The sequence below is a fragment of the Misgurnus anguillicaudatus genome, chromosome 4 (genome assembly GCF_027580225.2).
Source record: "Misgurnus anguillicaudatus chromosome 4, ASM2758022v2, whole genome shotgun sequence".
Taxonomy (NCBI): Eukaryota; Metazoa; Chordata; class Actinopteri; order Cypriniformes; family Cobitidae; genus Misgurnus; species Misgurnus anguillicaudatus.
Genome location: NC_073340.2, coordinates 23,949,844 through 23,971,164, shown reverse-complemented (window position 1 = coordinate 23,971,164; position 21,321 = coordinate 23,949,844). Strand labels below are relative to the sequence as shown.

At 37.4% G+C, this 21,321-nt stretch overlaps 1 protein-coding gene across 2 annotated transcripts; it reads right to left on the bottom strand.

Moving 5' to 3' along the window:
- Positions 1–4,899: 4,899 nt before the first annotated feature.
- Positions 4,900–21,058, bottom strand: bms1 (BMS1 ribosome biogenesis factor). 2 transcript variants are annotated; one of them, XM_055176314.2, is made up of 23 exons: positions 20,900–21,058; positions 20,208–20,402; positions 19,775–19,965; positions 19,582–19,661; positions 18,936–19,124; positions 18,476–18,618; positions 18,272–18,393; positions 17,735–17,928; positions 17,377–17,516; positions 16,581–17,113; positions 15,027–15,128; positions 14,119–14,270; positions 13,902–13,983; positions 13,718–13,797; positions 13,247–13,456; positions 12,721–12,909; positions 12,433–12,613; positions 9,616–9,674; positions 9,370–9,492; positions 9,080–9,227; positions 6,675–6,850; positions 6,434–6,595; positions 4,900–5,455 (listed from the first exon to the last, which is right to left on the bottom strand). In XM_055176314.2, exons 2-23 carry the CDS (start codon positions 20,390–20,392, stop codon positions 5,228–5,230), a joined length of 3,669 nt encoding a protein of 1,222 aa, XP_055032289.2. In that variant the 5' UTR covers positions 20,393–20,402; positions 20,900–21,058; the 3' UTR covers positions 4,900–5,227. The 2 variants fall into 2 exon arrangements, with proteins under 2 accessions (XP_055032289.2, XP_055032290.2); XM_055176315.2 differs by having other exon boundaries at positions 20,208–20,399; positions 20,900–21,055.
- Between the last annotated feature and the right edge of the window lie 263 nt (positions 21,059–21,321).

The following is a 21,321-nucleotide window of genomic DNA, read 5'->3' as shown; positions in this document are numbered from 1 at the left end:
GCAGCACCTGAAAATAGTCCCCTGTTATTGAAAGTAACCAAGGGGACTATTTTCAGGCACTGCGTAATATCACTACGCCTAATGCAGCAATGTTAAGGCAGCAAAATCCTTGATTATTACGCCAGAATGAGAGCACAGTTCCCAGACATATCTGCGCAGAAAATCGCAACTTTAAAACTTAGTACACAATGCAACAACAGAAGAGTCAAGTTTCAAATGGGAAAAAATATTAAAACTCTTTGCTTATTTTTTAGCGCGATGCTAATGGTCTAATCAGATTCAATGGATTTTGCTAAGCTATGCTAAAAGTGCTAGTGCCAGACCCGGAGATCAGCTGAATGGATTCCAAAACAGTAAAAATCAAATGTTTAACTCTAGGGGAGCTGGAAAATGAGCATATTTTCAAAAAAAGTGGAATGTCTCTTTAAAAGTTGATATGCCATCCAACATTCATTGTAGTAAGAACCCTAAATTGTCCCTGACAGGCTGCTGAGACCTTATAACCCTAAACCTACTGAGCCTGTAAGGTTAAACATCTTGTCAAGAACCAAGCGGGGCAGTCGCATGCATACATGCATGCACTGACCGCGCATATGAATCAAAGTCAAAGGCCGCCCCATAATTCTTCACACACTGATAAAAGGCGACACGCTGAGTCATGTTTTAGTCTCTAGTAAGTCTTACCAGTCTCAATGATTTCCAAACCTGAAAGACCGATTAAAACTTCCTTTTATCATTAGGCATGTTCCATGTCTCTCAGTATCAACATCTCCACATCAGTTTCTTCTCTGCTTCCTTGCACCCTCAGAAACGGGTGTAAAGGAGGGATCAGGTTTCTGCGAAGTGCATGGCTGACCTTGCTAATCTGCGCGTTGTTCAAGGGGAAGGAGTTATTTCAGCTGATGGCACTGACAAGAACAACACGGAGGCTGGTGAGGGGTGCAGGGTGACAGACAGAGAAGCTGTGATGAAAGAAAGTGGAAAAAACATTGGAAGTTTCAGTTTACCTATATTCTTCCAGTCAAGTGAGAGTTTTTCCAATGCCCATCGGCAATTGATAAGGTGTGTGTTTACGTGTGAGTGTATCTTGGGGGAAATGGAAACGAGCAGTGCATTGATATGCCAGGCCACCAGCAATGGTCAGAAAACAGTAACAAAGCCATTATATTCTGAACACAAAAGTTTCCTGTCAAATGGTGAAAACATCAGAAACATGATAGCAATGGGCACTAACCAACAAACAAGCCATGTACATTGGAGGACATTATTAGTTGATCCCCTGCTGATTTTGTAAGTTTGCCCACTTAAAAATCTGACTTTTCCATGTTTAAAGGGACACACCACTTTTTTTCTTCTGTAGTTACATACTAAAACCAATGGAAAATTAAAAGTTGCGATTTTCTAGGCCCATATGGCTAGGAATTATACTCTCATTCTGGCGTAATAATCAAGGACTTTGCTGCTGTAACATGGCTGCAGCAGGCGTAGTGATATTACGCACTGCCCGAAAATAGTTCCCCATGGTTACTTTCAATAGCAGGTGACTATTTTCAGGTGCTGTTTAATATCATTGCACCTGCTGAAGCCATGTTATCGGCCTAGAAAATCGCAACTTAAAATTTTCCGTCGGTATTACACAATGTATCTACAGAAGAGTCAAGTTTTAAATAGGAAAAATATCGAAACTCTTTGGTTATTTTTAGCGCAATGCTAATGGTCTAATCAGATTCAATGGATTGTGCTAAGCTATGCTAAAAATGCTAAAGCCAGACCCGGAGATCAGCTGAATGGATTCCTAAATGGTAAAAATCAAATGTTTAACTCTAGGGGAGCTGGAAAATGAGCATATTTTCAAAAAAAAAGTGTCCCTTTAAGTGCTACTTGGGTTTCCAGTGCTTCTATCAACCCAGAACATGTGAAAAAGAACAACCCAGTAACTTAGTTTTGGTAAACCATTCTTTGCAAGCATGTGAAAAATTTGGTTGTTCAGATTTTGACAGCACAATTAAGTTTCAATTTTAACAAACAACCCTTATTGCGATCATTAGTGTTTGCATTTCATCAGCTCATTTGCATTTTAAAGGACACACCCAAAAACTGCAAATTTTTGCTTAGGCCTACAAAGTGGCAATTTTGATGTGCTAAAATTAATTATTTTGAGCTAAAACTTCACATACGCACTCTGGGGACACCAAAGACTTATTTTACATCTTTAAAAAAATCTCACAATATGACCCCTTTAAAAAAATGAAAACGTTTATTATTTTTATGGTAGGTTTCTTTTAACTGATAGAAACAAAATATTAAAAAAAAACAGAAAAAACAGTACACAGGTGTTAAAAAAGGATTAGCATTTCAGTTGGTAAAATAAGTATTGGATCTTGAAACAACCAGCAGGAATTCTGTCTCTCACAGCTTGCCACAGAAGAGCCATTTTTGGTTCCTCAAAGAACCTTTCAGTCAAAGATTCTTAAAGGTTTCGTATTTTCTGTGTTTTTGAAGCTTTGGTTGGGTTTACAGTGCGCAATATAACTGTTCATGTTTCACGTGTAAAAAATTTGGTATTTTTCACACAATTTATTTATCTCTATAGCGCTGTTTTCACTGTCTTCAAAACAGGTTGATGTCTTCCTTGTTATGTGAAGTCCCTCCTTCAGAAATACTAACAAGTTCTGATTGTGTAGTTTGTTTAGTGTGTTGTGATTCGATAGCAGCTTAGCTTGCCGTTAGCTTAGCTGGCGACTGACGTATTCCTGTAGGTGGAGTTTAGTCAAAATACTGTTCTAGTGACGTCATTAAAGCAGGAAGTAGAGAGCTGTAGTTCAAACCGACTGTTCGCTGTAGGCTTTAAAAGGCGAATTCTGTTAAAGAAAATATATCGCCTGACAGTGAACTTTGAGCTTTATCATTTTACAGGTATTATTCAAACTATTATAGCAACATTACACACTAACTAGGGTTTAAAAATGCGATCAGAAAGAACGTGAACTTTAAAAGAAGTCCTTTCTTGCATTTTATAATCTAAAGAACCTTTTCCACTACAACGAGGCTTATGTGAAACTAAAAGGTTCTTTGGATGTTACATTTTCTGGAACCACACAAACAAAAATGGCACCTTTATTTCTAGTGTAAAGCAATACTATAGGCTGATTTATAAATTGTCACTTGCGGGGATCAAATCCACAATCTTCTGCCCATTAACCCAGATCTTTAACCACCATAATGCTACAACTCTGAAATTTCCCAAAGAGTCATACCACCATTAGACAGCCTACATAAATCATAGCTGGGAAAATTGTATTATTGTTACAGCCAAATGGTTTTGAGTACAAACAAAAATTCATTAGATAGCTTGGCTAACATGGTCGGGAAACCACTTAGCTAAATTCAAGAAGAAAGGAGAATTTTTTGTGTGAGGAACAGTGAAAAACAAATCTGTACTTTATGAATGGATTTAATGCTGGTAAAATTGTATTTATTGAACTGTGCGTTTCATGTTTCCATGTTATGAATGCAGGTGAGAAATAAAGACATTGTTCTCATTAGGTAGCTATCCATTTAAAGGGATAGTTCACCCAAAATGAAAATTGTGTAATTTAATCACCCTCACATTGTTCTAAACCTGTATGAGTTACTTTATTTTATTAAATACAAAAGATGTTTTGATTTATAATGGTAACTATAAAGTTGATGGCACCCACTGACTTCCATAGTAGGGAAAAAATAAAAATTTTAAACATTTAATAATTAAAGAGCCCCTATGGTCTGATTCCCGATTTTACATTTTCTTTGGTGTGTAAGTGTGTATTAGTACATGTTAACGATATGCAAAAAGTACAAACCCCAAAGTAAATGATGACACGAGTTATCTCCAATGTAAATCTCTTTTGTTCCACTAAAAAAAACACACGGATTGTCGGCAACAATTTACTTCCTGGGATTGGTGATATAGACAAGACCAACATTATCATAATTCCTCCTGCTTTGGACTCGCAGCCTGTAAGTTAACTCCTGTTAGCATTGCATTGTGAGCGACTCTTTCAAACATGGTAAGGAGTGTCACATTTCCAGCTGACGTCAGAGGTATTCAGGCCAATCACAACGTATAGATTAGCTGGCCACTCAGGGACACAGAGCTTTCATGAAGTAAGAGGAATCTGGGGCTACAAAAAAATGTACGGTATGTGGAAAATAATGTGTTTTTTGAACCATAAACCACGCAAACATCATTGTATCATACCAAATACACAAAATAACATTGTTTTTAGCAATGAAATAGGTGCCCTTTCATTTATCATTGTAATTATTTATCAAGTTTGGAACAACTTGAAGGTTAGTAGATGATAGAATTTGAATGATAGAATTTGAATGACAGAATTTTCATTTTTGGGCAAACTATTGCTTTAATGTTCTCTTCATCCAAACAAAAAGGTGATCAAAAACTTTGGTGATCAAAAGTTGCTTAATCACCAAAAAAAAATCACAATTAGACAAAGCGACGCTGCCTGCACTATCAAACATCTGCCCATACAATCTCTGATGCTGACACACTGCAGTACAGATGCTATTTATAGAGTTTTCATCAACCTGGCTTCAGCGTCGTGAAGAATTTTTTTTGGAAACTCAACTCAGCTGCAGTCAGTGGATTATCTCAGTCAATAGTGCACAGCAGCACTAAAATCACTCCAACTCCCTATTAACGTCTCTAAAATAAAGTCATCTTACAGGGCTCGACTCATCTGAGGCAAACGAGTAGCCAATACCATAACAGTAGATCAGTGGACTCACCCAGCTGTCCCCACATGACGACAACACTAGTCGGGGGAAGAGTACTTAAAAAATCCATTATAATCTAATGCTATTGTTTTTCACAAAGGCAATACACATTAATCCCTTAGCTTTTTTCCAGACACACTAAATATTTTTTTATTGGAAACCAGTACAATAAAACAAACATAAGAGGTTTCATCTGACTGGTAAAACATAGTAAAAATAGCCGTTTTGACAACGTGAAACTTTTTATTTTTTGTAAATTCCTTTACACCAGGCAGTTTCACCGTTCTTGTTTATGGGGATATTGTATCCATTTTCAGATCTCCAGCAGTGTCGATAGCCGCACGCCTCATCCAGCTTGGTAAGAACAGCTGGTGTGAGAATTAAGTCTATAGCATATCGCAAACAGGCCTGGAGTCGTATTTATCAAAATCAGTTATGTGTTAAGGTGGCCTCAATTGTCCTTGGACGCTCCCTTCAGACTGGATTTGAGTTTCTTCTTCTCTTTCTGTCCCATGGAACGGTATATCTTCTTCCTCTCCTCCTTTTGTCTCTTTTGCTTCTCCGTCTCGTCCCTCTCCTTCTGCTTCAGGAATTCTTTGTGCTTGGCATGCTGTTCTGTTCTCGCCTTCTTGTTTTTGTATGCGTACACTGAGCTGAGAGCGTCGAGCAATGCTGCCACCTGGTGGAAGAACGTGCAATTTCAATAATAATCCCTGACAACAGATCTCATGTTAAGATCACAGATATTGAATTCAAACCCACAACCTTCAGTTTATGGAATTTAGAGACCTGGAAAGTCATTTTATAATTTTGCATATGTCATTTGCACCATTTTAATGTATTTCTTGGCATGTTTAATGACTTTTTTAAATGTTAATGAAGTATTAAGACAGTTTTATACGAATGAAGATCAGTGTTTGGTCAATAAAGGCCCAAATATGTAAAAATTATTTTGAAAACATTTGTGTATGTACCTTAAAAAAAATGCATGCCTTAACTGCTCAATAACCATGAAAAAAGCTAAAAAATTTGGCAATGACAGTTGTGCCCGCTATGAATATTTACTGCATTGCAAAAAAATTTTGAATATTTTTCAAAATTCCCCTTATATGTGGAACAATTGAATTGTTCAGTTCAATTGTTAATGATTTCCTGACCAAAAAGATAGCAGATTCAATTCAAATGAACAAAGAACTGAGAGTTGCATGCTTTTGGCCTTGTGCTGCTCTGAGCGACTCATAATGTTTTGCAAGTAGATAAAATCGAACCTTTAAGATGAAAAAAATTCCTTTAAAAATCATTAAAAGAAAAGATGCTTTTGACGACAACAAATTCTGTATTACTTTCTCATGTCAATGGTTAACAGATCTTGGAAGAAAAAGTGGATTTAAAAAGGTAACCCCCCATTTCATCTTTGGGGCAGGAGGATTTGAAAGCCGATTGATTAAGAAATTGGCCTGCAAGCTGTGTGTGGTATTTGCCAGGGACACGGATTAAAGAAACATGATATTTCTCAGCCAACACTCTGGAGGCTTTGCTTGCTGGATTAACTTGAAACTAATAGTGGATATTAAAAGCGTCTTTGTGTAATGACAGTAAAAAAGCTCACGAGGCACAGCTTATGTAACACGGAGACGGATATTAAGACGGCACTCACTTTTTTCTCGTGGGGCTCTCTTATGACAGCCGGCCTGCTCAGGTCTCGCGGGGTTTTGCCCTTGGACTGCTGCTGTTTGGGTTTGCTCTTAAAGGGGAGTGCTTTCTGCAGCTCTCTGGGAATGTGGAGAGGGTTAAAATGTCGAACTTGCCTCACGACCGGCTGTGGAGATACAAACACACGTGAGGAAAAAATAAAGGGGACTTAAACAAGCATTTTGTTTATGCAAGTGATTGTTTACCTTGTACAGGGAGTCCTGGTTTGGTTTGTTCCGGATGCCCAGGTCATGCTTCAGCTGTCCAACGGTTCTCATACCGGTCCACGTGTCCTTCTTTCCAACAGGCATAAGCATAGACGTCACTGGATTATACAGTTTGGGAACCGAGACGGGATACCAGGAGCGTAGGAACACAATGTCTAAAAGACAAAAAGAGTTTCCTTAAACTGCAGGTATTTTAAAGCCCCAGGGGTTTGAGTTTTATTTAAACAGATAAATAGAAGTAAGGTTTTATAAAAAGTTACTGTCAACATTTATCAAGTAGACAAAAGGTGTCTATGAAAAGAACGCTTAACAGGAAATATGGTACAAATGAGGTGTGACAAAATTTACATTTCTTTAACACATCGTTTGTTTGCAAGTAATACACAATAAGCAACACTTCTACAGCATTTATTGATCATAGTTTGTGTTAATTTTAGCATTTAAAGGGATACTCCAGACAAATATTGAAATTATCCCATGATTTACTCACCCTCAAGCAATACCAAGATGTCTATCATCTTTTTTCAGACGAACACATTTGGGAACAAATTCTAACTTTAAACCTCAAAAAAAAGTGCATAGCGTGAGTCAAAGATGGCATTGATAACGGAAGCTAGTTTTCTTGCAAAACCAAATCGATTACGCACAACAGCCCTTTATTTACCCCTTGGAGGCGTGTGGATTACTTCTGTCAAGGATGGATGCACTTTTTGGGCTTAAAGGGATAGTTCAACCAAAAATGAAAATTCTGTCATCATTTACTAACTCTCATTATGTTACAAACCTGAAAATATTTTTTTTTCTGATGAACACAAAGGAAGATATATTTTGAGGAATGTTCGCAGTCAAACCATTCATGAGCCCCATTCACTTTTTTTTCCTACTATGGAGGTGAATGGGGTCCATGAATGGTTTGGTTTCAAACATTTCTCAAAACATTTTCTTTTGTGTTCATCAGAACAAAGAAATTTATATGGGTTTGCAACAACATGAGAGTGAATAAATGATGACAGAATTTTCATTTTTGGGTAACTATCCCTTTAAAGTCATAAGTTGTTCCCTGATCCTTGTTTTCTACCATTATAAAGCTTGGAAGGGCAAGGACATTTACTCAAATAATTTCAAATGTGATCATCTGAAAGATGATGGACATACAGTATGTATCTCAGATTGCTTGGGGGTAAATAAATCACAGGGTCATTTCGATATTTGGCTGGAGTACTGCTTTAATAATACTTTATTTCTTTTTAAATCTGCAGTTTGTAACCAAACCGATCAGAAGCACCATTCACTTCCACAGCATTCTTTTCCTAATATGCAAGTCAATGGTGCTTCTGATCAGTTTGGTTGCAAACATTCCTCAAAATATTATCCTTTGTGTTCATCAGAACAAAGAATTTATACAGTTTTGTAACAACATGAGGGTGAGTAAATAACACAATTTTTACAAAACTTGATTTGTATTGTCATGTTAATTTAGCCTATTCAGCCTCCCAGGTATGCTCTGCATGTTATTGCGTATCGTGTACTTAACAGTTTATGTTACTTTAACATGCACGGACACCTATTCAGAATGCAGTTCTGTGCTATTGTTTAGTTGAATAACTTGCCTTTCCAGATTTAATGTCTGTTCTTTGGCTTGGATTTTGTGAAATAATTTTCTAAAAAATGCGACATATAGTCCAGTGCGACTTATATATGTTTTTTCCTCTACAAAACGCATTTTGACTGATGCGCCTTATACTCCGGAGCGACTTATAGTCCGAAAGAAATATATATATATATATTTAGATAGCTTATTGTTAGTTCATGTTAGTGAATGCATTTATTACTGTTAACAAATATAACAAATATATAAAAAGTAAAAGGAGTCTGAGATTTTACTCCACAAGTGTTTAAAATGTAATTTCCACTACATATTTTTATAAATCCCAAAACATATTTGAAAATGCTACAACAGTTCACACCCTATAAGAAAAGCATGTGAAGGTGTGAAATATGTATTTTGAGGATTTTATTTTCTCAAAGTCCTCATTGCCCAAAGTGTCTGAAAAAACAACCATAAGCAATAATCCTCTCAAAGATTTAGCAGACCTATTAAGCTTGGAACACACAAACTGCATCACGCCAACATTTTTCCATCCATGCCCATCTCTCCAGAGACAAGTATAATAATAATCAGTAATAACACCCCTTCATTTTAACAAGATGCTTGTTTATGTCCACCGGGTCTATCATGGGAGTTATTACATTCATAGACACTTCTGAGAAATAAAACACAAGTGAATTAAGTCCCCGAGCACAGCTCATTATACGAGCATTTAAATAAATAAATGCACCGGCTACACCAATGCACAAAATATTTATAAATCAAAAAACCTCACCGCTCATCAGTAATCTGTCTTCAAACGTTGCTCTAAAGGCACCCGGCGGCGTCCGCAGGGCTTTCTTTATCTGCCCTTTAATACCACTGACGGTGCGGACGGACGCGCCCTCAAACTTTGCCACCTCCAGGACGGTGTTGAACATTCCCTTAGAGTCGGAAAAAGACAGTTATAACCAAGTCTGAGATGATCCAATTATTCAGAGAGCATAGGCGTTGTATTTCAGGAGTTCCCTGGTGTGCTGTGCCGCTACGCTGCAGAAATGATCCTGAGTCTGCAGGACTGCCTACCTGGACGAAGCAAGTGTTCTTAAAGGTTTTATAAGGGTATCCAATCAGTTTGAGCTTCTTCACAATAGTAACTGATTTGTCGAGGTCCAGAACGACACCGGTGGCTGCGATGCGGAAATTGGCCTAAGGGGAAATAAGATGGGGTTGAGTCAAAGAGAAAAGGAAGGCGCTTTCATCTGGCTGTGATGGTGGACTGAAGCTGTGACCCAGGCTGTGGGTTTGCTCCATGATATGCTGGTTACATACCTGAGTGCCTGCAACAGACTGCACAGCCAAAAAACCTGTGCCCTGAGGTGTTATAGGTCCTGTAGAAAAGAAGAAAATGAGGGGAATGCATTAGATGAGTGGGAGAGAACGAGCGAGCATCAAAGTTAGATTTTAACCATTGACTTTAATTTCAAACTATGACGTGGCCTTACTCGGTCTATATTAAAAATTTCCAAGATATTATATTTCATTCAGGGTTCCCACACCTTAGTTAACAGTGTTGGGGAAAGTTACTTTTAAAAGTAATGCATTACAATATTTAGCTACTCCCCAAAAAAGTAACTAATTGCATTACTTAGTTACTTTTCATGGAAAGTAATGCTTACGTTACTTTTAAGTTACTTTTGCGTTACTTTTTCTCACTTGGTTGAGGCTTGACCTCTTTTAGGCCTTGCAGGTGTTTTTTATGATCGCAAAAATGTCAAGCTCTGGCCTGCCATCCCCGTTTCTGACTCAAACTGTTCCCGCTCAGGAGCACAGAGTTTGTAATTCTACGTTAATATGTTCAGTTTAATTTAGTAATTTTTTTTTTTTAATTGAATTAATTAAACTGAAAAGTAACTCGCATTACTTTTTTTAAAAGTAACTCAAATATTAATGTGTACATTTATAAAGTAATGCGTTACTTTACTCGTTACTTCAGAAAAGTAATATTATTACGTAATGCGCGTTACTTGTAATGCGTTACCCCCAACACTGTTAGTTAACTATAACTTCAAGGACCTTTCAAGGACTTTCCAGGTCCAATACCCTCAAATTCAAGGACTAAATGTGTGGACACATTCCAAGTGAGAGCAAGGTAACATTGTGTTACCTTTTAAGATACATTGTAGAGCCCGACCGATATGCGTTTTTTCGGGCCGATGCCGATACAGATATTAGGGAGTAAAAAAAGACCGATAACGATATATCGGCCGATATTCTTTATGTGTACATTATAGTTCAGTATATACTACAGTATATTATACTAAAGTACTGTACATAGAATACACTATATACTTTAACATAATATACTATGAATAAATACAATGCAATGCAATGATCACTCACAAATGTGGTGATCACTCACAAATGTGGTGATCCAACACTTATATTGATGTGACAAAGATATGTACTATAGGCAAGAAGTTAACAATAAACTTTATTATCCAAAATTAGTTGGATATCAGTGCACTAAACAGTAAACTTGACTTATTATAAATAACTTTAAAACACAAAGAGAACAAAATACATAAAACTTGCATCATTTGCAGTTTTGACGAGAATAACGTTATAAAGAGAAACTTATGAAGTCATTGATTAATATTAGCTTTACAGTAAGTTGTGTACTTCACAAATTAGTTAGCCACTCACAGTTACGAAGACAATGCTTGACGGAGCACATACTAATGTACGCTATGTTTAATGTTTTGCTTGTGCACAACGTTTTTATAACACAAACCCAGGGTTCCGTGCAAACTTTAGACTTTAATAAAACTAATGCGTCTTCGCTCCGCCTCTTTTATTTAGCAAGGGTGTAGAGTTGCGCGAGTTTATTGAATCAATTGCTCTGAAATGAGCGTGTTAACTAACAACACAAGCAGCAGTAATCTCATATAGTGTTATATAAGTGCACGGCTGCGCGTAGTTTAAACGTGTCATTTCTCCGTCTCGCGTCATTTCTCCCGCTTGCGTTTTAACTCGCAAGTCGACAAAGAGACGGATTAAAAACACCAAATGTAAGCGGGATTGCGTCTCTCTTGTCCATTTATAATCCAATCGACCAAAGCGCGTCTTAATACCAGGTGTAAAAATGTTGTGAAGAAGACACTGCGTGACTGCAGCCACCTGAACTGAGAGACTGACTGACTGAAGTGAAGGGGGTGGGGGATTGGCTGGTGTCACTACAGTGAGTGATCTGGGTCGCCATTAGCAACCAGTATGGCGCACTCTGCTGGACAAACAAGTACTTACATCTTTCAAATGCATTTAATGTGTTCTGTAATAAACGTTCATATCGGCGCATATCTGCGGCTTATACGCCGATACAGATATATCTGCGACATGCTCATATCGGCCGATAAAATCGGCAAAACGATAAATCGGTCGGGCTCTAATACATTGTTATTGTTCCCTTTTGAGGGAACTTGCGCTGCGTCACTGCAGTGACACTTTGGGGACGCCTCCAGTGGTAGGTGCGTCTGAATGTGTATATCAAATTCAACCAATGGTAGGGCTTAACGACAGGGTGACGCGGGAGCCAGGAAGTATATCGGTATCTGAAATATTGCCAAAGACGGCGTTACAGTGACGCAGGAAGTATGGCAAGGGAGACGCAGTGTCTCGTTCACTTTTCAGGGAACAACAGTTACATACGTAACCCGAGACGTTTTCATGTGTGAAACACAACTATGCAAAAAAGCATCTTGGTATGAATCAACATTCGCATACAGAAGACATAAGCATTTAAAGCGAACAGTTTAGCACGTGTGCTTAAAAAGTCTAGAATTTTTGAGATATTATCCTATACTACACAGGGAATAATATGGATTTTTTCCAGAAAACTTCTTGCATAAAATAGATTCAAGCACTTTCAATGACCTGTATCTATGCATGTTTATTTTCAATACTCCCAGGGCCTTGAATTTTTTCCCCCAGATTCAAAAAACCTTCAAGTATTTTAAGGACCCGTGGGAACCCTGTTCATTTGACATTTCATGCATTAAACAGTAAATCACAAAAAATGACCCTAATTGGGTTTTCACAAAAAACACTAAAATCATATGTGTGTGTTGGGGTTGGTGCGTCTCGTCTTACCCCAGATGGTGGCACCGCAGTGCATGTGCTCAGGTGTGTATTTCAGCAGGCGGTGACGTCCATTATGGTCCTCGATGTAGTAGAGGGGGATGGTCTGAAAGCGTCTCCAGCCCAGAGACATGATGAGAGGGTCACGGGTTTTCAGGATACGACTGTGCCAACGATGTTTCTTTAGACGCATCTGCAAAAGACAAACATGGTTTGTCAAAACAAGACGATCCACCAAACGAAAAGTTGCAATGTACGTGATGGTCTTTTATAGACATTCAAATGTCCTTGCTGGCTTACCTGCAAGTAGCCTACGTTGCCCTCACTGGCTCCCAAACCGCCGAGTAAAATAGGATAATGAGGGTCAAAGTTGGTGACGAACTCACATGGTAAAGCAGGAATCTCCACGCGTACGTACATGCCAGGCCTGAAACCCTCATACTGAACACGAACTTCATCATCCACATCTTCAAACTCTTGCCTGTTTAGCTGCAAAGAAGAACCATGTAATGGTTGAACAACTTAACATAAGTAATAACAAAAAACGCAATGCACAGGTGCAATTCACTCCTCTCCTGATCTCAAAATTACAGGCAATTTCTGTAATGATATGCATGGGTATTTGGAGCGAGGACGAGGTAGATAAATTCCTGCCCCTCTTGTAGCACAACTCGAAAAGTGCTGCAATTATCTGTGCTCCATAAACTGCAAGCATTCATCTTCTCTCTATAACAGGTTTAAGCTACTAAAGTGGTGAAAATCGAGGGCACCTTCTACAGATTAAACCATCCGTACTTGTTACACCGATTCAACTTTGACCTCTGACCTCTGCCTGTTTCTGCATCTCCTCCTTCAGGTCATCGAAGTAAGTGGCATCCCCGTCATCATACTCTGCATCGAATCTCTCCTTCAGCCTCCTTTTCTTTTCCATACGTTTGTTCTTCTGAGCTTCATCGGCATCAAATTTCACAAGAGGAGCCTCCTCCTCTTCATCATCATTATCATCATCATCACCCATCTCATCATCACTACCTCCCTGCGTTTAAAAAACCACAAACATATAATACAAGATATTACTATTGGATATAGCATGCGAATCAATTGATGTATATAAAAAGTATATAAAATATCAATTATATTATCATCATCCTTTTTTAATTTCTGTAAGAATAGAATAGTTCATGGCAACATAGGTTCCAGTATGTTTCCATGGACACTGCTACAATTGACCAATCAGAATAGAGTATTCCACAGCGCTCTGTAACAATGCATTTAGTAAATAGTTTAAATATAAAACCTCAGTTTGGTCTTTATTCCCAGTTTTTGCTTTGTGAACTTCTCCTGTTTCCAAATCTTCGAAATCTCCATAGAGTTCATCTAAAGACAATAAAGATGTAAATGTAAAAGATGAGAAAATGTAAAAAGGTAGACAAACACACAGATTATCTAAATCAGAGACTGAATTTTTTTATATATCTTACCATCTTCCTTAAGCAGTGTTGCAGCATCTTTGTCCTCTTCCCATTTGCCAGTCACAAAACAGTCTTTAATAGAGGCCAGCATCTGAAAACAAAGTTACTCCCTTAAGAAAATCCAATAAACTTTACATAGACAACAAATAAGAAAATCCAATAAACTTTACATAGACAAAAAATAACAAACATACAAAATGTATTCGATTTTAACACTATTTCTTACCTCTTTCTGGTCCCAATCATGGCTGCTGTCCGGCTGAAAGCGAGAGCAGTCCATCGCATCCGCTCGTACTCTCTTATTCTTCTCTGGTCGACTGACTTTAAATAAACCACCCAGTTCCTCTTCCTCAGACTCCTCTTCTTGCACCTCCACCACTGCGGAGCAATGATTTAACCGAAAGATATTAAATCAGTGGCATTTACATTTGAGACCCTGGCTGTGAAAACCCAGCTAAAGGTCAATTTTGGTGATTTACAGTTTTTTACATAAAATCATCCTGCATAATGAAAAGAGGATTGTGTGAAAATATAACCTTGATATCGACTGAGTAAAGCAGTGTTTCCCATACATTGATTTATTTGTGGTGGCCCACCACAGAATCAACACTGGCCCCCACAAATAGAATTTTCATGATTCCCATTTACATTTTTATTTCACTATTTAAAACAGCTTAATTCGGCTTAAAATGTAATTTGATATATAATACGGATCAAATACAGATACAGATCAAAGAGTAGAAGTGAAACATATTTCAGGTGCCAACACTAGACCAAACGCAAACACGACATGATGACGTCAAATATATGCTAATTAGCGGGTGACGTCATCACCACCACAGTCTCTAAAAATCCTGTGGGAAACACTGTAAAGCCATGTCAAAGATCGAAATAAAGGAGTTAAATCAAACTTTGTTGCTCCTGATTTCATAATTAGATTATAAAACTTTAGCCTGGAGTTTACAATCAAGGTTAAGTTGGCAGAAGCATTTATCCAAAGCAACTCATCGTGCAATACAAGGTATGTATGTTGATCTTTAATACGTGTGCCCTGGAATTGAAAGCCGTGAACTTTGAGATTCTATTGCAATGCTCTACCAGCAGAGCAACAGGAACACATCGAGTTTTGCTCACCTGTGCCGTACACTAACTTGCGCAGGTTAGGGGTTGCACGCTGTTGTCTTAAGTACGCATCTGTTGCCTTCTGGGCCAACCCTTCTTTCCAACGTAGCGCACCTGCAAAGGATACATTTACATTAACACAATGCTTTTGATATGTTAAAAAAAGAAAAAATGACACACTGGATCCCTGGGTAAATTTAGTATGGAAAAAAACATCTAAGAGGATCGTCATACAGACTCACTTCACTTCAGTACTCTGAAATTTGAATATGTGAAAGTCAATGAGGATGAATTTAAGTAATAAAATCTGATGGGTGATTCTCGCAAAATTAGACTTATGAGGTGTCATGAAACCTTTTGATTAAAAAAAAGTAAATGCAAAGAAAGAGTATCAAAATAAGAAGCATACAATCACAAACATCTTTTTATGTACAATTTTGCACATGATTTCAAATGACATCACACAAACCAATTTTGATGTTTTTCCACATTTAAGAGGAAAATTTTCATTACCACAACGTGTCCATGACTGGATTTGGGTTCTTTGACATGTAAATATTTATAATTAACAAATCTAAAAAATAAAAAGCTTCAGTGCATGTTATACTATAAACATCTACAGTAAAGAAACATGTGGTATTTGGTGATCATTGGTAAATGTAGAGACAATAATAAAGAATATAAACGTGTCCAAGAAAAATTTTCTCATCCTCCGCAACAATTTTCAATTATTGTTTAAGCCTTCAAGGAACTAACATTTTCAAAATAAATTTGTTGGAAGAGACATACTTGACTGTGACACTCAAGATGGCTACCAGGTAAGCAGTTCTTATTTTTTCTCTCCAGATAAAAGTTGAAATTTTGTTTGTCATAGTACCTAGACAACTTTTTAGTTCTCATTACCGAAACATGAGTTTGTAAATGCATATATTTAATGTAGTATCATGTTCCAGTAATTATATTTTTTTATAATGATCATCTAAAAAATATTTTTTAAATCCTCTAAAAATAATGGTTATAGTAAGTTCAGACCGTAAAAAATTGGCTTTAATGGCTTTTTAAAAAAAATCTGATGCTGGACACCTTTTAAGTCTGGATTTCGTGAGAATCACCCTGATATGTTATGAGTACTAGTAACTTTAGGAATGTTTGGAGAAAAGATTATACATTATACTGCTGTTAGTGAACAGGACTGCTAAGTTATTTACATGAAAGAGTGAGAAAGAAAAAAAATGGAGCTATGTGAAAATCCAATATTATCAAAATAGTCAATATAATGAATTAAAATTTAAAAAAAAAAAAATCACCTGTACATTTACATTTATGTATTCTTCAAATGCTTTTATCCAAAGCGACTTACGTGCATTCATTCTATATATTTTTTTATTAGTATGCATGTTCCTTGGGGATCAAACCCATTACCTTTGCACTGCTACCATGCACAATGCACTACCAAGCGAGCAACAGGAACAAACTGTATTTTAGTTTGTAATTGTTTAAATCCTAATTTTTTTAATTCAAGTGTTGAACATAAAACAAACAGGAAACTGAAAATGAAAGATGCACCTGCAGTTTCATAACCCATCTCTACATCCTCCTCTGTATCCATCTCTTTATCCTCTGGATGCTTAGATGATATCTCATCTTCGTCCTCCATATCCGATTCTTCATCATCTTCATCTTCCTCAGAGCAGTTGCCAGAGTCTGGACCTGAGCCTCTTTTTAAAGCTCCCCCCTCTTCCATGTCATCATCCTCTTCTTCACTATCATCGTCTTCACTCTTTTCTAGCTCATCATCGCTATCAGCAAAAACTGGCATCTCTGCCACCGGCTCCTCGACCTTCTTCTTCTTCACAGGAGGTTCTGCCTTATTCACAGCTTTCTTTCCTGGCGTCGCTGTTCCCGCTTCAGTGTCTTCGTCATCTTCATCATCCTCCTCCTCGTCACTCTCGTCCTCCTCTTCTTCACTCTCTTCCTCCTCATCGCTTTCACCGTCATCATCATCTTCTTCCTCCTCCTCTTCATCAGCAAAAACAGCTCTTCTTCGCTCTCTCTGAGTTTTTGCATCCCATTCTCGGCTCTCCGTAGGGCTCTGCTTTCTGCCGATTCATTCAGAGAACATTATCAGAACATAATACATCTTTAAGTTATATAATATATAATAATATATACATAAGTGGTGTTAAATTTAAAAACGCTTCTAAAAATGTTTTAAAAGTGTGTTGTGTGTTAAAATTGGTTGCACTCTGTCTAGGTTCTTTTTAAAAGCATCCTATCCATACAACACTAAGATCTGCTATGGTCTCAAACTTCCTGATTTAATAATCTGGAATAATACACAAACGTATAAAGCAAATCTCACCCGCTTTCCTGCACCTCCTCAGGTGCGAGAGCAGCAGTCCCTGTAAACAGTGACACTTTGCTGGCAGCCATTTTTGCATCCAAAGTGGATTGTGTTCCAATAAGAGACTGAACGAGTTCAGTGGTGGGCCGCACGTCCTCCTAAAACACACATTTCTTACACTATTAAAACCTCAGCACATCACAAATCATCCTAAAAACTCAAGCTCAAACTCAAGTCTCTAATAAAGCAAAAAACTATATATTATTACTCTGTAATAGGCTTCAGCAAGCTTGTAAGCTGCAGACAATATTGTGTCTGGCATTAAATCAACCGTACGTAATGCTGTCATAGGGGATGCGCTGTGTCAAATTCTGACCTGCTGCTGCTTGGCATGGCCACCGGGCATATCAATGTAGACGGCATCCTTATCATACACCAATCCTCCGACTCCGGCCATGGGGGCGTACAGCAGCCGTTCCTTTTCATTTAATGCCCTCTTTTTGAGCACCTCTGGTAAAGGGCAGGGGTCCGAAAGGAAACTAACGTCTGACACGGAGAAATCTCCCACACCTGCAGAGGAATGGCAACATAAATCAGTGGTTCACACTTTTTGGTTTACAGTCATTTCTGTTTTGGTAATGTTGTGGACAGCATGGAAGATGAAATACTAAACTCGTATACTGAAATGTAACTATGTGCACCGTTAGCAAAGCAAATCAAAGCAATAAGCTTTACAATTTGACAAAAGGGAGAAGAAAGTGCTGCAAAGGCTGTGCATCCAATTCTATAGAGCAAATGACAACATAAAAAGCCTCATATCATAAACAAAAACTATAAAAAAAAAATGACCCAGAATATTTTTAATACCAATGACACAAATCACTTAACATCTACAAAAAAACGGTTGACTCACCGGGAATGTGGACCTGGCATTTATTCTTCAAGAATGTTCCTCGCAGGTAGCCGTAGAGAGAGACGGTTCTGTCACATTTGGGATTTAACCTAATAGCCTCTGGATCAGTAAGATCTTCCATACTGCAAGAGCCGGAATTATGATCAGTTATAATAATGCTTTTAAAAGCTTAAAAGGACCATTACAAAAAAAAAAAACACTCACCGGTCAGCGACCACATAAGGGTGAGAGGTCTGCCAGCAGAGAGGTCTAAACTTCATGACTGAGATGAAGCGTCCGAGGTTCTTTACTTCCTGCGTTTGGTATTCTCCATACACCATTCCAGAAAGATAAAACAGTTTGGCACCCTGCGCAGATTAAACAGAGGACTTTAATATTAAGACACTAGACAGTCCTCTTTACACAAATGTTACCCTACCTTGTAATATACGATTATTTTATAAAAATATAGCCTTGATATATTTTATATAAACTGAGTAAGGCCATGTTAAAATTAAAAGTTAAAATCAAACTTTTTTTTTTTTTGCAACTTAATTTTTTATTGTTTTAACATTGAACAAACTTTGGTGACATAAAATCAAACTTTGATGCTCATAAACTCAAAACTACATTAGGAGAGATCACATGTGTTATTTCATTATTTCAAACAGGATTGTGGATATACCTGGTAAACCTCAGTCCAGAACCGATGTTTGAGGCGTTTCTTTGTTTTTCGAAGAGTCTTGTTATTCTTGAAGGAGTCCAGATGTGTGAGGACACCCATGATGCGAGGGAAGCCATGAACTTGACAAATGTTCAGAAACTCAAAGGTCTCCATTTCAAAGCCAAAGCTGGCATCGATCAGCATCAGAACCTAATGAGGTCCACAAATACGGTTTTACCATAAATTACATTAATATACATTATGATTAAAGGTTACATTTATTTATAAATGTTGTAGTCAATAGGGGGCCAGAAGAAACCAATCAGAAGGTTTAATCTAAATTATTACTAAACTATTTATTATTATTTAATTATTTCTGCCTACATACAAGTAGAGAGAGACGCATCATAAATTTAATAATTTAATTGTGCTAACAAGGTATTAGGGCTACATCTGCAATAATGAATGCAATATTGCCTAGCTTTTCAGTGAACTATGACTCTATGCTCCATCTGAAAGCAGGTGATGGTGGTTTACTACTAATCAAAAAATAATTATTTTACTCAAGTTGCGCATGACATTCCCATGTGATACATCACTCAGGCCTACAAGGTATATCAACTTTTTATTCATAGTCAACAGTGCAGATCAGACAGACAATACTCACCAAGTCAGCAACCTTTGCCAAATCAATCATGGTGTTGATGTCATTATTGCACTCAATAAAAGTCAGACGACGTTTCTTACCTACAAATATTTAAAATAAATGTTACATAGTCATTATCAGAATATGTAAATATTATGTTTTAAAAGAAAAATGAATCATGTACATAAATACTGTAATGTACAATAAAACTGACCAGATACTATAGTCACAGGTCCACAGATGTCAGAAAGCTTTTGCCGTGTGTAGTTTTTGATCAGGCAGCGGATAAGGGTACTTTTGCCAACTTTTGGAGGACCCATCACAACTACAACAACAGGTGGAGGTTCCAGAGGAGTACGGTCTACCAAAGGAATGTGATGTTTCTTGGTTTTAATGTCTTGAGTCCTGAGAAGAAAAAAAGTGTTATAAACAAAGGTTTTAATCATCCTGTATTTTACGTGCAAATTAAAAGCTTGTAAAAGCTTTTAAAAGTGGTATGGACACAATATAAAACTCATCATCACCGCTCATGAATGTAATGTATGTTTTATAAGTTGGTGGCTATAGTGCTTGTACATTTATTAAGTCAAAAAAGCAACCGGTTGGCAGAGGTTTCTTCTGCAACATAAAGGTGTCTGAGCACTGACCTGTGGAAGGTTCTTGCCATACGCACAGCTGACTGCACAGCAAATGCTCGTGGGTTCCTCTTTCGCTCATCCTGCTCATGTTCAGAGCCCTTGTCCTTCTTTCTGTTTTTCTTTTGGGCTTTGGGCCCACTGTGCTTTTGCTGGTGCTGCTTTTGCTTGTGCTGTTTCTGCTCCTTCCCTTCCATCTTTACTCTTCTGAATCCAATGATAAATGTAGAAGATTAGCAAGCACAGATTATTCTTTGAGGAAAAAAAACTAATCTATACACGCAAATATCTGAGTGCAAGCAAACTAAAAGACTCGGTAAGCAACACTGTTAAATATGAATCTGCGTACAATACTAATAAATATACGAGCCTGTGAATGACGAACTTGACATCTATCACATCTATAAAACAAGCTGTTTTATTCATTTTATAAAATAAGTCTTCTGCATGACAAGTCATGGTGCGAAAAACTATATTCTTTGACATATAGCATCAGGATGACATTACAAGCGTTGTCATTTTATGTGTAAAAAAAGTCAAACAGAATATAGAAAGGCATACAGCCTGCTTCTTACTAGCATCCACAAAAACGTAGAATCTAACTAGTTACCTATCACGGTCACTGCCAGACTTACTGAAATAACGTTAAACAAATGTCTTAAATAAGCACCTCTGTACTTACGGACAATGAAAAGTACGCTTACCTTCCGCAATTATACTTTATTAAAAACTGATGCACATATGTAGTGAAATGTAAGAGTTTGATTCACGTTATCATATTACAGCCACAAGCATGCCTGCATCTCCCTACTGTTTACACGTGTGTTGCTTTTCCGATTAGAAGCGGAAGTGGTTACGATCGAAAAAGTCTGTCGGGTCAAGCTGTCTCCATAATTAACGTTCCGCATAGTTTTTCTCGTCGATAAATTAATTAGTTCGTGAATAAAAAAATAAGTATAACAAAATACCTAAATAAATACCGAATTATAAAATATAAATGCAATATATAAATTCTCGCATAAATAACTGAATTATACGAATAAAGGTGATTGGGTCTTCAGTAATGAAGAGTTATGAAAAAATACAAGTTTGTAAGAAATCCACAAACAAATTTATTCATTTTTAA

What these genes read in the sequence shown, in the direction of transcription:
- bms1 (XM_055176314.2), bottom strand. Translation starts at nt 20,392, where the DNA reads ATGGAAGGGAAGGAGCAGAAACAGCACAAGCAAAAGCAGCACCAGCAA. An exon ending in CTGCGGTGCCACCATCTGGG is followed by an intron (nt 9,675 to 12,432) that starts GTAAGACGAGAC and finishes TCTTTTCTACAG; the next exon opens with GACCTATAACACCTCAGGGC. An exon ending in AGTCTGTTGCAGGCACTCAG is followed by an intron (nt 9,493 to 9,615) that starts GTATGTAACCAG and finishes ATTTCCCCTTAG; the next exon opens with GCCAATTTCCGCATCGCAGC.